The sequence below is a fragment of the Bactrocera dorsalis genome, chromosome 2 (genome assembly GCF_023373825.1).
Source record: "Bactrocera dorsalis isolate Fly_Bdor chromosome 2, ASM2337382v1, whole genome shotgun sequence".
NCBI lineage: Eukaryota > Metazoa > Arthropoda > Insecta > Diptera > Tephritidae > Bactrocera > Bactrocera dorsalis.
In genome coordinates, this window is record NC_064304.1 from 88,116,778 (window position 1) to 88,130,375 (window position 13,598).

The 13,598-nt window shown below is 35.4% G+C and overlaps 3 protein-coding genes across 5 annotated transcripts; 2 read left to right on the forward strand and 1 right to left on the reverse strand.

Moving 5' to 3' along the window:
- Position 1: 1 nt before the first annotated feature.
- On the forward strand, positions 2–1,691 carry LOC105229589 (serine protease snake). Its single transcript, XM_011209973.4, has 3 exons — positions 2–253; positions 321–591; positions 872–1,691. Exons 1-3 carry the CDS (start codon positions 142–144, stop codon positions 1,467–1,469), a joined length of 981 nt encoding a protein of 326 aa, XP_011208275.2. The 5' UTR covers positions 2–141; the 3' UTR covers positions 1,470–1,691.
- Positions 1,692–2,029: 338 nt separating this feature from the next.
- Positions 2,030–3,394, reverse strand: LOC105229590 (beta-1,4-N-acetylgalactosaminyltransferase bre-4). Its single transcript, XM_011209974.4, has one exon. The coding sequence runs from the start codon at positions 3,178–3,180 to the stop codon at positions 2,212–2,214; it is 969 nt and encodes a 322-aa protein (XP_011208276.1). The 5' UTR covers positions 3,181–3,394; the 3' UTR covers positions 2,030–2,211.
- Positions 3,395–3,748: 354 nt separating this feature from the next.
- LOC105229591 (protein AF-9) lies at positions 3,749–12,467 on the forward strand. 3 transcript variants are annotated; one of them, XM_019991547.3, is made up of 3 exons: positions 3,749–4,206; positions 4,939–5,343; positions 6,652–12,467. In XM_019991547.3, the coding sequence occupies exons 2-3, from the start codon at positions 5,163–5,165 to the stop codon at positions 9,831–9,833; spliced, it is 3,363 nt and encodes a 1,120-aa protein (XP_019847106.2). In that variant the 5' UTR covers positions 3,749–4,206; positions 4,939–5,162; the 3' UTR covers positions 9,834–12,467. The 3 variants fall into 3 exon arrangements, with proteins under 3 accessions (XP_019847106.2, XP_011208279.2, XP_029407569.2); XM_011209977.4 differs by having other exon boundaries at positions 3,749–4,073; XM_029551709.2 differs by having other exon boundaries at positions 4,075–4,211.
- Positions 12,468–13,598: the final 1,131 nt, after the last annotated feature.

The window sequence follows — 13,598 nt, forward strand, 5'->3', positions numbered from 1 at the left end:
GCACGGCTTAGTAAGTCTCTCTTCTCAGTGGAATTCGAAGATGCTTGAGTACGTAGAAATGGTACAATGGCAGTTTAGTGAAGCACCCACAGTTGAGCTTCACAGTTGCAAAAAACGTTGGAATAAAATTGTTTGGATAATATGCATCAGTTCAAACACAGTTCACTGGCACTACTGCTACTCACCCTATGGCTCTTTGGAAATAAGTGTAAGATCGCTGGAGCACAAAATAACCTTCGAACTGAAGTAAGAAGTAAGTTTTGCAAATTTGTATATATTGAGGGCAGTATTATTTTTAATCGGTTAAAATTTTTTTTTAGCATGTACTCAGGTCAAACGACAAATATTCGAAGAGGTGAAAACTTTTAGTGCTTTTATACATGGAGCCCAAGAATTGAAATTTACTGTAGATAATTGTAAACCATACGCTCCGCTAATAGTTGGGGGAAGTCCAGCGAGTCCTAAAGAGTTTCCGCACATTGCACGATTAGGTCACGCCAGTATTAATAAGCCAACAGAATGGTTTTGTGGAGGTACTCTCATAAGTGAGAGATTTGTTTTGACTGCAGCGCATTGTTTCTCAACAAACCGGTAAGAACGAATACTTATATTGAATAAATGTATATGTGTTTTCGTATGTGCATGCACATTTATGTAAGAACAGACTTTCATAGAAATGTGGTATATATATTTAGCCACATAGGAGCTGCATCAGGTTATCATCCAAGCTATACATATAAGCAACATCTTTGCTCGATAACAAAATGCCGAACTCACAACTAACAGTGTGAACTATATATTTTCACTAGCCCTTTTACTTTTTATAATTATTCATAAAATAAAACAGCTTTTATCCTCCTGAATTCCACAGTGGCGAAGTAAACATTGTGCGGTTAGGAGATTTGGACTTTGGCAGAGAATCGGATGATGCACGGCCAGAGGACTTCCGTGTTCGACGCTACATAGAGCATAATGAATATAACAGTGCAACAATCTACAATGACATAGCACTCGTTGAACTGGAACGATCTGTAACTTTTGACGCATATAAACATCCTGCATGTTTGCCCACCAATTCTGGAGACGAGTTTCAAAAATTAGTGGCCATTGGTTGGGGGAGCACACGTTTCGCCGATTCTGATTCGAAAAAACTTCTAAAAGTAACCCTCAATCGGCTGGGCTTCGATCAATGTCAACGTCTTATCGCGTTTTCGGATGTGGATCAACTCCCCAGGGGTGTGGAGAATCGTTTGCAAATATGTGCTGGTTCGAATGAAGCAAAAGATACTTGCAGCGGTGATTCAGGCGGTCCATTATTAGCATACCATCCAGATTATCCATGTATGTACACCGTGATTGGCATAACATCATACGGAATTGGCTGTGGTATACCCGGACAACCGGGTATTTATACCCGAGTGTATAGCTACATTGATTGGATACGGATTAATGTTTGGCAACAAAGATAGAATAAACTTGCTTACACATAAGTTACCGAACAATTTAAAAAAATAGAAATAGCCTCATAATTGCATGTATATAAATATATACTCATTCTAACGTAAGTAGAAATTTTAAATTTATTTGGTGTATCAATAACTTATCTACAACAGCTTAAAAGGAGGATTGAAGTTAATAAGAACTCAAGTGAAATAAACATCTATTTTTGCTTATCCATTCACTTCCAAAAATAGATTTCGTGTTCCCTTTGGAAATCAAATTTTAATTCAAAGAGCTTTAAAAAGTCGAAAAGTGGAATAAATTACAGTCATATTGTGAATTTTCTTCTATGTAGTAGCATCAATTTATTACTATAACAGATTTAATAATATGTATGTATAAGTTTATATCGAACTTGTTTTGTGCTCTAAATTTAAAACAATTTAAAGCACTTGACATAATTGCATTTGGATTCAAGTCTATATATAATATTGATTAGCATTTTGCAGCCGCGGAATTGTTCATTCCAGTGCGTGTGCGCTTATGCGAATCGTACCGGCGCGCATTTTATTCTATACTAAAAATCGGCATATTTCTATGCATATGTAGATATTAACTTAAACATATGTATATGTATATCTTTATGTTATAGCGTTGATCACTACAACCACAAGCCTTTTTGTTAATTTGTTTTTCAACTCTTTTTTTCAACGGACGAATATGCGTTATAAAGTTGTTTAGGTAACTTTTCTGAGGAGATCTCATAAAAATTCACGTTTCTACCAAAATATGTGTAAATAAGCTATGCAAGCGACGTTCCTTCTCTGAGTAAATAAGTGAATTTAATCCATCTGTTAGAAAGCGTTTATATCCGGTTCGTAATAGTTCCAAACGAGCTTCGTTCTTCTTCTCAGGTTTGTGGCGCATCATCGTATATGTACTGTAGCTTGGTTCAAAGCGACATATATCTATTTTATGCGAATATAATCTATTGAATAAATCGTCATCTTCTCCTCCCCAACCCTCATATAAATTAGACATTCCGTTAATAAACCGATATTGATGCGTACGAATGGCTACAACACCTCCAAATAGTCCTCGGTAAGGTAATGTGAAACGGAAAATATCGAGTGCAGAGCACATATGACGAGGCTTCTGGGTACAGGCGTACAGTTGGCCCAAGTTCATTGGAAGTAAATCGACATCATGCAATATTAAACAAGGGAATTCAAGTTCTGCTGCAATTACTGAGCCAATATTGAATAGTTTTGCCCGATTGAACGGCTTTTGGTCATATTGTTCAACTAAGAAAATTCGATAGTGAATACGTTGCTGTCGCAAATAATTATGCATGTAGATGAGAAAAGCATGAAGTTGTTCCTCACGTTTTCGGTAAGGCACAATGATTGCCGTACTAAAGCGTGCACTGCAATCTTCTGGAAAATATTCGCCACCAGGCAAAATTTCTTCTCCCCGCAACACATGCTCTCGATATTGCGAACGATATGTAATAACGTTATCTGCAAAGATATCACTGTATTCACATGGTGGCATACGTTGCATTGAAATATTAGTCGTAACTTGTTCAACAAGCGCTTGTTGTATTTCATTTCGATGTAAATATTCATAATGAGAAGCAAATCGCCATGGCATAATCCAATATATCACTAAAGCGATACATGCGATACGTACAACCAAATCCGTAACATGATATTTTCTTTGATTTATTTTTAAAAACATATTTCCAAGTATTTCATATAATCGCCAAATGTGCTTTCACTGTATGCATGTCACACATGTTTAAAGTTATTTAAAATATTTAATAAGAAAACGCATAATTTTAATTTATAAAGATTACTGAATTTATTGTTATGAATCAGCTGATTCTGTGATGCCATTAAATTTTGAGTGATTATATTAAAATAAAAATAGGCAACACCTTACAGCGTTACCACAAGTAGGGACCGTTCCCGAAACAGTAGGATATACGTTACATGAACGGGCCGGTACAACAACAACAAACAAGTAAACATTTATTGAGCTTGTGGAATATTTGAAAGCCATTATGGTTTGTTATCACACAAAATAATCTCATTTAAAACATAAAATCGTTATCTCTAACTATTAGTGAAAATTAATTACTAGAATCTATGTTCCTTATTTTTACTATTGTGTAAAATGTAATATGGCCTCAATTTATCCCAAGTTTTCACGGCACTGCCAATCATAACTTAAGAAGCAAGAACAAATGAGGGTAAAGCAGAAAACGTCGATAAAGCAGGATGAAAGCAAATAATAGAAAATAGAAAATTATGAAGTAGATCAGTAATTGAGAGAAGCGTAAGCAGCGAGCAGCGAATATGGTGTAGAATAGGTCGTTGTGAAGTTACTAAAAATTCGTTTGTAGTAAAAATTAGAGCAATTGATGAAACATCGTTACACGATAACTTTTTAAAAGTTTTAAAATAAAAGTATGCATATAAAATATATTGATAATAACGAACTAATGAACAGATATGAGCGCAAAGTGAAAGAAAGTAGTAAGAGAACGTGAAAAATCGAAGTGAAAAAGTGAGTGGGGGCAGCAGCCTCAGCAGCAGCGACGGCAGAAGCAGCGGTAGTCAATTGAAAAGGTGAGCACGCCAAAGTAAGATTTACCAAAATGTGGTAATAATGGTGTCAAGCCGTGATATATTATCGTTGAGATAGTACAAAAAACGAGGAACTTTTACAACATGATCTGAAATGTGCCGATGGCGTCCAACGGTGAGGTTTGTGTTCACTATCTATATAAAAACTCTTAACATGCTGTGTTATTCTGGGGAGACACCATGTCGACGTTGGAACTGTGAGACAAATATTTGCTGTTACAGTTTTGAGTTTATTTTACTTCTAAATTTTAGGGTCTATTTACTATAAAACAGTGCGTACATTAAAAAACAAAATAATGAATGAAATATGCATATATACATATACGTATATATATTTATTCGTTAACTAAGCAATAATAAACAATATTTAATGCAATTACGGCGCGGAAAGCTTTGCTAAAAATCGGAAAGATTTTATGAATTATAATTTTCTTGTAGTTGTTGTTGGTGTTTAGTGCTTCTCTCAGACTTTATATACCGCACTTTGAGTGACTACGTGCTTTAATTATCACCGTGCCGCCAAACTAAAAATGCACCACCATTACTATTAATGCATTCCATACGAGTCGGCGCATTTTCCCGTCATTAATTAATTTCTTCGTTTATACATATTCTTATATGTGTTATAATTATTTTCTAAAGTATTTCTGCGTTCGCTGTAAACATTATTTTCCTTTTTTATCATGTATTATCCACCTGCACCGCGTTTTATTTCTGTGTATGTCCTATATTTATATATACAATTGCATAGCTACCGACTAACAACTCCATTTTCTTTTATATATACCATTAATTCTATTAGGAGATCTTTACTAATGACATGTGTTTTGTTTTTTCTCTTTTTAAGGTTGGTACGCCAATTGGAGATTTCTTCCTCATCAAGATAAACTGAACCGAAGGCTAAAAGACTATCTAAAACATAATAGTGTGAATAAGAGGATAGGCTGCGTGTGGCGTATATGAACCATATTATTATTTGGTCAGTAAGACAACTGCTGATCAACTGGGCGCTGTAACTAAAGTGTTCTTGGTGGTAATTAATAATTATTATCTAGTTTGCCATCCACTGCGATGGCAGTGAAAGTGCAATTCGAGATCGGTCATACGGCGAGGCTGCGCAGCAAAAAAACGTCCGAAGGCTTTACACATGACTGGGAATTGTACGTGCGTGGTGTTAAGGAGGCAGATATCAGCACCTACGTTGACAAGGTCGTTTTTAATTTACACGACTCTTTTCCAAAGCCAAAGAGGGGTAAATAGCACAACTTATTCATTTAAATACATATGTATATACAACGGATAATAATAAAACATATAAAAGACACACAAACTACACTATATACGCGTAAATGTGTGTTCTTTCATATGTGTGTATATGTGGTTGTATTGTGATTCAAACCATAGTCTAAGAAAAGGTTGGGTGAATAGATGTATCTGTAAATTTGTTGGGGGGTAGAATACATTGTTTAGAGGGTGGTTGTTGACGTGCGAATATAAGGGATGCGTAGCGTTTACTCTAGACAAATCCTTGTTGACTCGGTTTGGCTGTTGTTTTGTTTTTTTTATCCCGATCTTTCGTTTTGTTTTCTATACACTTTTGCAACCCAAAAGAGACATGTTCTCGTTAACAGGAAAAACAATTTATCTTTTTGTGTTTTGTTTTTAGCTGGCCGCAGTTTGACGAGTAGTTATTGTAGAACCCGCATTGAAGGGATTTACAGATAGGCAGTGCAAGAAGAAAAAAGAAAGGAAGAGTAATAAATGTACTTCAATGCAAGAAATCATTTAATAAAATTGTAATGACTTAACTAATACACTTCCTGCTTTTGCATTGCTAAAACTAAATAAATCAGTTTAAATCGGTTAATTAATGGACTATTTAAGCCTTCGAGTATGTATGTGCAGTGTTTATGGATTACTTACTTGAAATCTGTCTTCAACAAGTTAACGCCTCTTCCATTAATAGCTACATATTATCTACACTGAAGTTACATATGCGTTCCCTTGATTTTATTTATTATAAATGCGATGAAAATACACAATATATACATCCATACAACATACCTATCTGAGTGCTACTTATCTATAATCACCCTCCGCTAAAATTTTGCACCTCAATTAGTGTTTACAGCATTAATTGGTTATCAACTCAAACAAATGCCACTTCTTCACGTTAGAATCTACGTGCATTTCAACCCTTATAATGTTGCCCTTTGATAATCGTGATTTTTACACATAATAAAATTGAAATCGTACTAAAAATTTAATTTGATTTTATTAGTTTATTCACATATCAAGCAAGGAGTTGGGAAACAGGTAAAGCAATAAAAAAGCTTTAGCCCAGTACCTATTTGGCTTCCTTCATTTTTTTCATCGGAGTTTTTGGGAATAAGTCATTTAGTGTGGGATGTAACGATGTCTTTTGAAGAAACCAAAATATGCAATGATAGTTTAAACTTGTGCATACAACAATACATCTATATATTCGAAGTGCATCTACTTGCTTATAGCTTCGTTTTATATAATTTCTAAATCTTTTCCTATATTTTTACTCCCACAGTTTGCAACAAGCCACCATACGTGATAACAGAGTCAGGTTACGCTGGATTTTTGCTCCCGATCGATATTTATTTTCGCAATCGCGATGAGCCAAAGCGTATACAATTCACTTACGACTTAGATTTGCAACAGACAGGTCCGCCACATCATCGCTTTGAAGTGCAAAAATTTGTATTTGATCATGTTTCGGATGAATTTCGTCAAAAGTTGTTGAAAGGTGGTGGCATACCAGTGACTGGTGCAGGAATGGTTGGAGGAGCCACCGTTACATCCACTAATAACACCCCGAATGCCGCTATTAGTGACGAAGGCGGTGGTATGGTTAGCAAGCCGAAGCTGAGTAGCGGAGAATCAATTGGTGGCAGTAGCGGTAAAAAACACAAAACTCGTATAGATGACTCGAAGAGTAATTCATTTGCCAATCTATTTGGAGCACCAATTAAAAGCGGGTCAAGTAAACATTCGCCTGATGGAAAAAATAATAGTTTGAATACTGTTGGCGGAAAGGGAGCTCCGAGTACTAGCAACGCAAGCGGTAGCGGTGCTGGAACTGGAGGTGCAGCTACACCCAACTCCGGAAATATCAACTCAAACAACTCCATTGCAAAAGAAAAATCTAGTAAAGATCGAGAAAAAACGAACTCTTCAACGTTGGCTAGTAGTAGCAACGAAAAGAGTAGAGAGAAATCTGATAAGAAAGAAAAGCACAAGTCCTCATCCAGTCCTAATAAGGAATCACGTAGTGAAAATAAGAAATCCTCTGGAGATAGTAGCAAACATGAAAAACGTGAGGAGTCCAAATCAAAAAAGGATAAATCACGCGACAAAGAGCGGGAGCGTAGTCGAGAGAAAGGTTCAAGCGGTGGCACCAAACGCTCTCTAAGTCCAAAATCGAATGTCCGGGATGCTGGCGCGCCGAGCCCAAAGCGGCCAACACCGCCGCGATCTTCTTCATCCGCAAGCGGACGTGTAGAGGATATTAAATCAGCTGGTAGTAGTAGCAAAATTGAGGGGAAAGAATCGAAGTCACGCGAAGAAAAGTCCACTTCAAGTGGTAAAAAGTCGAAGAAAGAAAAGAAGGACAAAGACAAGGATAAGGAACGCGATAAAGAGCGACGTGATGAACATAAAGAAAAACATCGTAGTGGCGATGGTAAGTCAAGGGATCCAAAAGAGGAACGCCACGGAAATATAATAAATAGCAGCAGTAATACTGTGACGACGGCTACAACACCTAGTGGAAACATTGTTACGAATGAAGCGAAAGATAACAAAGGTCAACAATCACCAGCAAACTTTAGCATTAAAAAACCAGATAAAGATGCGAAAGAGAAAACAGAAGCTGTTAAAGGGAAGAACAATGATAAAAATATAGACAAAATATCGACAAATCCAACAACTACACAAGTAGGTGGTACGAATGCCACATCTACCAGTGGCGATAAGAAACTACCAACTAGCTCAAATAATCAGAGCGAAAAATTAGAAAAGGAAAAGGACAAAGATAAAGAAAAAGAAAAGGATAAGGAAAAGAGGTCTCATAAACATAAGAAAAAGGATAAGAACAAAGATAAAGATAAAGAACGTGAAAAAGAGCGTGATAAGGAGAGACACAAAGAAAGAGAAAAGGAAAAAGAGAAAGAACGCGATAAAGAGCGATCTGAAGAAAAGTTGCGTTCCGAAAAGCACACAGAAACTAATTCAAACGGGAATGCATCCTCAATGGGAGCCGCATCCACAGCTATATCCGGATCCAAAGCATCGTCTCTGCTTGTAGAGACGACAGTTCCACAAAATGAAACCTCTAAGCCTGAACCGAATAGTGTAACCTCGTTGTCGAACTCAACGAGCAACTCTACTAATTCCAATAACCTAAACAACAACGCCAATGGTTCTGCTCCTATCGCGCCAGTTAAGAAGTCACAAAATAGAGATAGGAAAAACAAAGATAAATCATCTAAAGAAGAGAAACGAAATTCAGGTGAATTGGGTGAATTAGAATCGCGAAGCAGTAGTAAGCATGGTAACAAAAGCGCTGGAACCATTATACCAGCAAACACCAACACTACAGTGACTGTTTCAAATACTACTGGAAATAACAGTAGCAAAACCGTTGATGCAAGTGACACTGGCAAAGTGCCCTTACCAGAGGACGCTGCTTTATTGGCGGCAACATCGGACACAAATCCAGCAGCTGTGACATCAACTGACATCGCACCGGTCGTTATGCATTCAGACAGCTCGAACAGCAGTTTTCCGGACTTAACGCCGAAGCCACCTGCGCCTAGCAAACTAACATCGCAAAGTACAAAATCGGAAACAACACCAACAGAAAAGCCAGACAAGACTACAAGTATTATCACCAAAGAACACAAACAGCGCAGTGGCGAACGTAATGCAAAAACGAAAGATATTAGTGATAAGACCGAAAAAGCTGATAAAAAGGTGGAAAAGGAAGAAAAGAAGCGTCGGCGAAGCTCCGTTGCAGCGAGCACCGTTTCTGCTAACTCATTCTTAGAACCTCCGCTCAAACAAGCTAAAAAGGAGTCTAATAAGACGGCCCGCGAACAAACGAAGTCTCCCGCATTGCGTCAAAGTCGAGCTGCTAGTATAAGTGGTCCCATCGGAATCAATAATGGCAACGACAATGGCAGTAACAGCTCCAATGCCACTACACAAAACAGTAATTCTAACACTACGGACGCATTAAATAGTGGTGGCGCCTTTTTGCCACCACCCAACAATACAACCGGAACTAGTGTAACTAGCTCTCCATCTACTTTAGCTATTACCAGCAATACCAACGCAAATTTAAATGCTAATAGTATTGTAAGTGCATCGACGACAGGTGCAGCGGCGGCAGCGTCGCTTGCGCCACCTCATCCGTTACGACCAGCATCACCGGCAGGGCCAGTAGGTGCGATGGCCGCAGAGGCAGCAGGCGCTAACAATGGTTCAACGCCGACACCGGCATTGCCAACTGAATATCTGAGTGAACTACAGGAATTACATCATAAAATAATGACGTTACAGGACAATGAGGAGTTGCAGCAAGTAGTCGAGATGATCGCTGCCACGGGCTGTTATGAGATTACCGCCAAAACTTTCGATTTCGATCTATGTAAGCTTGACCGTAGCACTGTGCAGCGTTTGCAAGAATTCTTTGCAACGTCTGTGTCGTGACACAAGATACACGCCTAAGGTGGAGAAGTGCCTCGCAGCATTAACTGCTGAATAATAGCGGAAGTGGCAGATCTACTTTACTGGTACTAGACCAGCTCGATAGTCTACCATTCAAGCCACCAACTAACCAGCTACAATTAAAGAAACATAAAATATTCAGATATCGAAACTACACTTAGAGGCAAGTTGCGGTGCGTTCATGAAAGTGGGAATAATAAATTGCAGCGCTATAGGGAAATACCGCAGTTATTTTTAGCAATAATTTATAAGAAATCCATGTAAACTAGTGTTGTGCGCGTTCAAAAAATATACATATAATCCGCAATAGAACCAAGGAGATCTTCGATTTTCATCCAAAATGGTTTGGGCACACAATATAATATGAAGACATGATTATAAAATGTGTTTACGTGTGGAATGTATTAGATACCATCAATATATGTATATATTATACATTAAAGCTAAATGAAGCTCACTGACCATTACATTTTACATTATTATCAATCGAACTATTGATTTGTATAAAAAACTATTTGGTTTAGATTATTGTTGTTTTTCTGTCGAATTAGTCATAAACGCGAGCATATACATAGGTACATAACACATGCCGTGTACAGAAATATACGTTTAATCATCTCTTTAATGCAATATTAATATGTACATATGTTTAGCCACTTGTAAATCAGCGAAAGATACAAGACATTTTAAATCGACGCAGCATTGTTTTTTTTTATAACTTTGATTAAGTTTCTTAATTTAACAAAAAACACTGTCTACAAAAGCGAGTCACCTGTATATAAACTTTTTACATACATACACGTTGCACTTTAATAGATACAAGTAACGCGAGCGAACTGTTATATTAAATAGTTTTTAATTTAGTTTAGTGATTTTTGCATAGAATATTATAGTTATAATTTTTCACAATTTCATATATTCTGTAGTAACTGCTATGGAGAAATTATTAACATGACAAATTATTTAGTTATCCATTATACTGTATAAAAATTTCGCAATAATATTAATAATACCCTTTGTTCATTATTCATATAACTCTAATCAATATAAAAAATGCTGTATCAGCTAAAATGTTTGTATAACAATGGAGAAAATATAAATAAACATAGAAGCAACAAAAAAATATATACAAATGCATAAATACTGATTCTTAAAGATATTCTCTTAATGAATTTGCTTAAGTAAATTGCTGCACATATACATATATTAACATACGTATGCACTTGAAATCAAATTTTTATAGAGAATTCTAAATGCAAGAGAAGTGGGCAAAATATGATATCAAATGTACTCATATAGTACACCTGTAGCTATTCGATAATTCACAACTTCGATTCCTTTCGGTTTGTTTGATTACGCACACAAGCTTACCGGAAACGATCAACTATTTTGTATTTAACGGAATTCAAATTGGAAATAATGCTATGTATAAGAAGACAGGATAGGCATTTACACAAAAATAATTGTGTTGGAAACGTAATTGTTGCTTAATTGTAGTTTTCGTTATACAATATTCAAAAATAAATTGTTGATCCATATTTTGTTCGCTTATATTTTCTCGTTATACTTTGCTAATAAGCCATAATAATGTTATGTTCGATTTCATTTTCAAAAAAAAAAAAAAATTGTATAACTACAGGGTTATGATACATTTTATTTTATTCATTCTAAAATTTCTGTTAAATACAAAGTTACTTTTTGGGAGAAGAAAGTGTGCAGCAATGGAGTGAACAGAATCAATAAAACCAAAGAAAAACAGAAACGGAATTAACGTCAATAAAAAGTACATAATTTCATTAATTCTAGTTTAATGGTTATGACTAATAAGAAAGTTTGTTCAATTCAGAGAGCTCAAATGTATTAAAATAAGTCTACATTTTCATAATACAAAAATAATTTAATTTTTTATTTACTCATCAATATTGTAATATGCTGTTGTGTCCGGAAAGTAAAACTAATAATCGTATTTTTCAAAATTATATATTTCATTTGAAAATAGCTAACAAAGAAAAAAGTAAAATAGCATAATTAAAACAATATATATTATATATAAATATTAAAGCTAAACTTAAACTATGTAAATATTATTCAACAGTCAAAAACCAAGCGACCAAGCGTTTATTTGTTTCATTGGAAATTTTCATGTTTTATACAAAAATGCTTGCCTACAAACAAGTGTAAGTACACGTATACATACATACATGAATATTTCGCATGAATGTAGTATACAATATATATGTATGTACATGCATATAAAACAGAAAATAGGATGAAGGCGAATTACAGAAATAAATTAATAGAATATAGTCTTATAAGAACAGAAAATTGTCAAACAATATGTAAAACTAATATATAATAAATAAACGTGTTAATAAAACATACCGAATTTACTAGATATTTTCAAACATACACACATACAGCATTATAATATACATATGACGAAATAGTTTGTTTTCGATTAATTTTTATTTGAAAAGTTTCACCTTGTTTCTGTTATGTTAATATTTAAATATATGCGTAAATGTAATTGTAATACTTAAATTGTATAGCGGTTGCTACGCCCACGCGCAGACTCTTATGTATCTTTTGGTTTGAAATAAAAAATATGTAAAATTATTTGGCGTATCTATTCTGACTATTCTTATATTCTATAATTTCAGTGAACTAATTTCTGTAGTAGACAAGTGCAGAAGTCTTTGATAATGATTAAAAAGAAAGAAATTCATAATACAGGGTGGCGCGAAAGTCAGAAGATGATCAGAAGATGCTATAAATTTTGCAATTGACCTCTAATGTAAGTTCTGTTTTGACATTTATGTAGTAAACACTTGCGAAATACACATAAATAAACAAAGGTACGCTACACTGCGTGCTACAACCGATATGCTGAATTATGCATTTCCGGGCGCATAATCTCCCGTTTTGGCGATTTGCACTGGCCAGCAGGATCGCCTGATTTGACCGCTCCAGACTTCTTTTTGTGGGGCTTTTTGAAGTCGGGGGGTTTATGTCAACAAGCCTCAGACTCTTGCAGCTCTTAAAGACAATATCCGTCAAGAATGTAAGGACCTATCCCAGGAAGTTCTGGCCAAAGCGATGGAAAATGCCATAAAAAGGGCTCAAATGACAATCAACTGCCACAGGCCATTTATATGATATTATATTCTCGAGTTGATGTAAAAAAATTTAAAAGACCAAATAAAAATAATACACAAGCAGAATCGAAGTTTTCCATTTTTAAAAAAGTTTTTCATTTTCCAAAAAACATCAGGTTATTTTTGCGCCACCTGTTAGATTCAAACCCAACGGAAACGAAAGAAAAAATAACAAACGTTAAAGGAAAACTATTTTAATGGTGATCGGGAAAAGAAAGGGGAACACTTTTCCTTTCATGAAATTTGGTGGAAGTTTCCCTTCTTATGTCCCAAGCACAATGTATTTTTTATTCAAAAACCTCTAATTTTTAATCAAAAAATCCCAAGTTAAAGTATTAATTTTAAGTCTGAAGGCTGCATGTCCGTGAAAGTCTACTTTCTGATGGCGCAAAAATATACATGCAAATATATGTATGTGTGTACATTATATGGAAAATTTGCAAAGAATATGGAAAACATAAACCAATTGATTTTTTTTCATATTTCGATATGTATAACATAATTTTCAAATTTAGTACCTAACAAGGTTTCTGTCTATCTTACCCCAACTCCATTATTTACCTGTTAAGATATCTTCGTTTAGCGCTATATC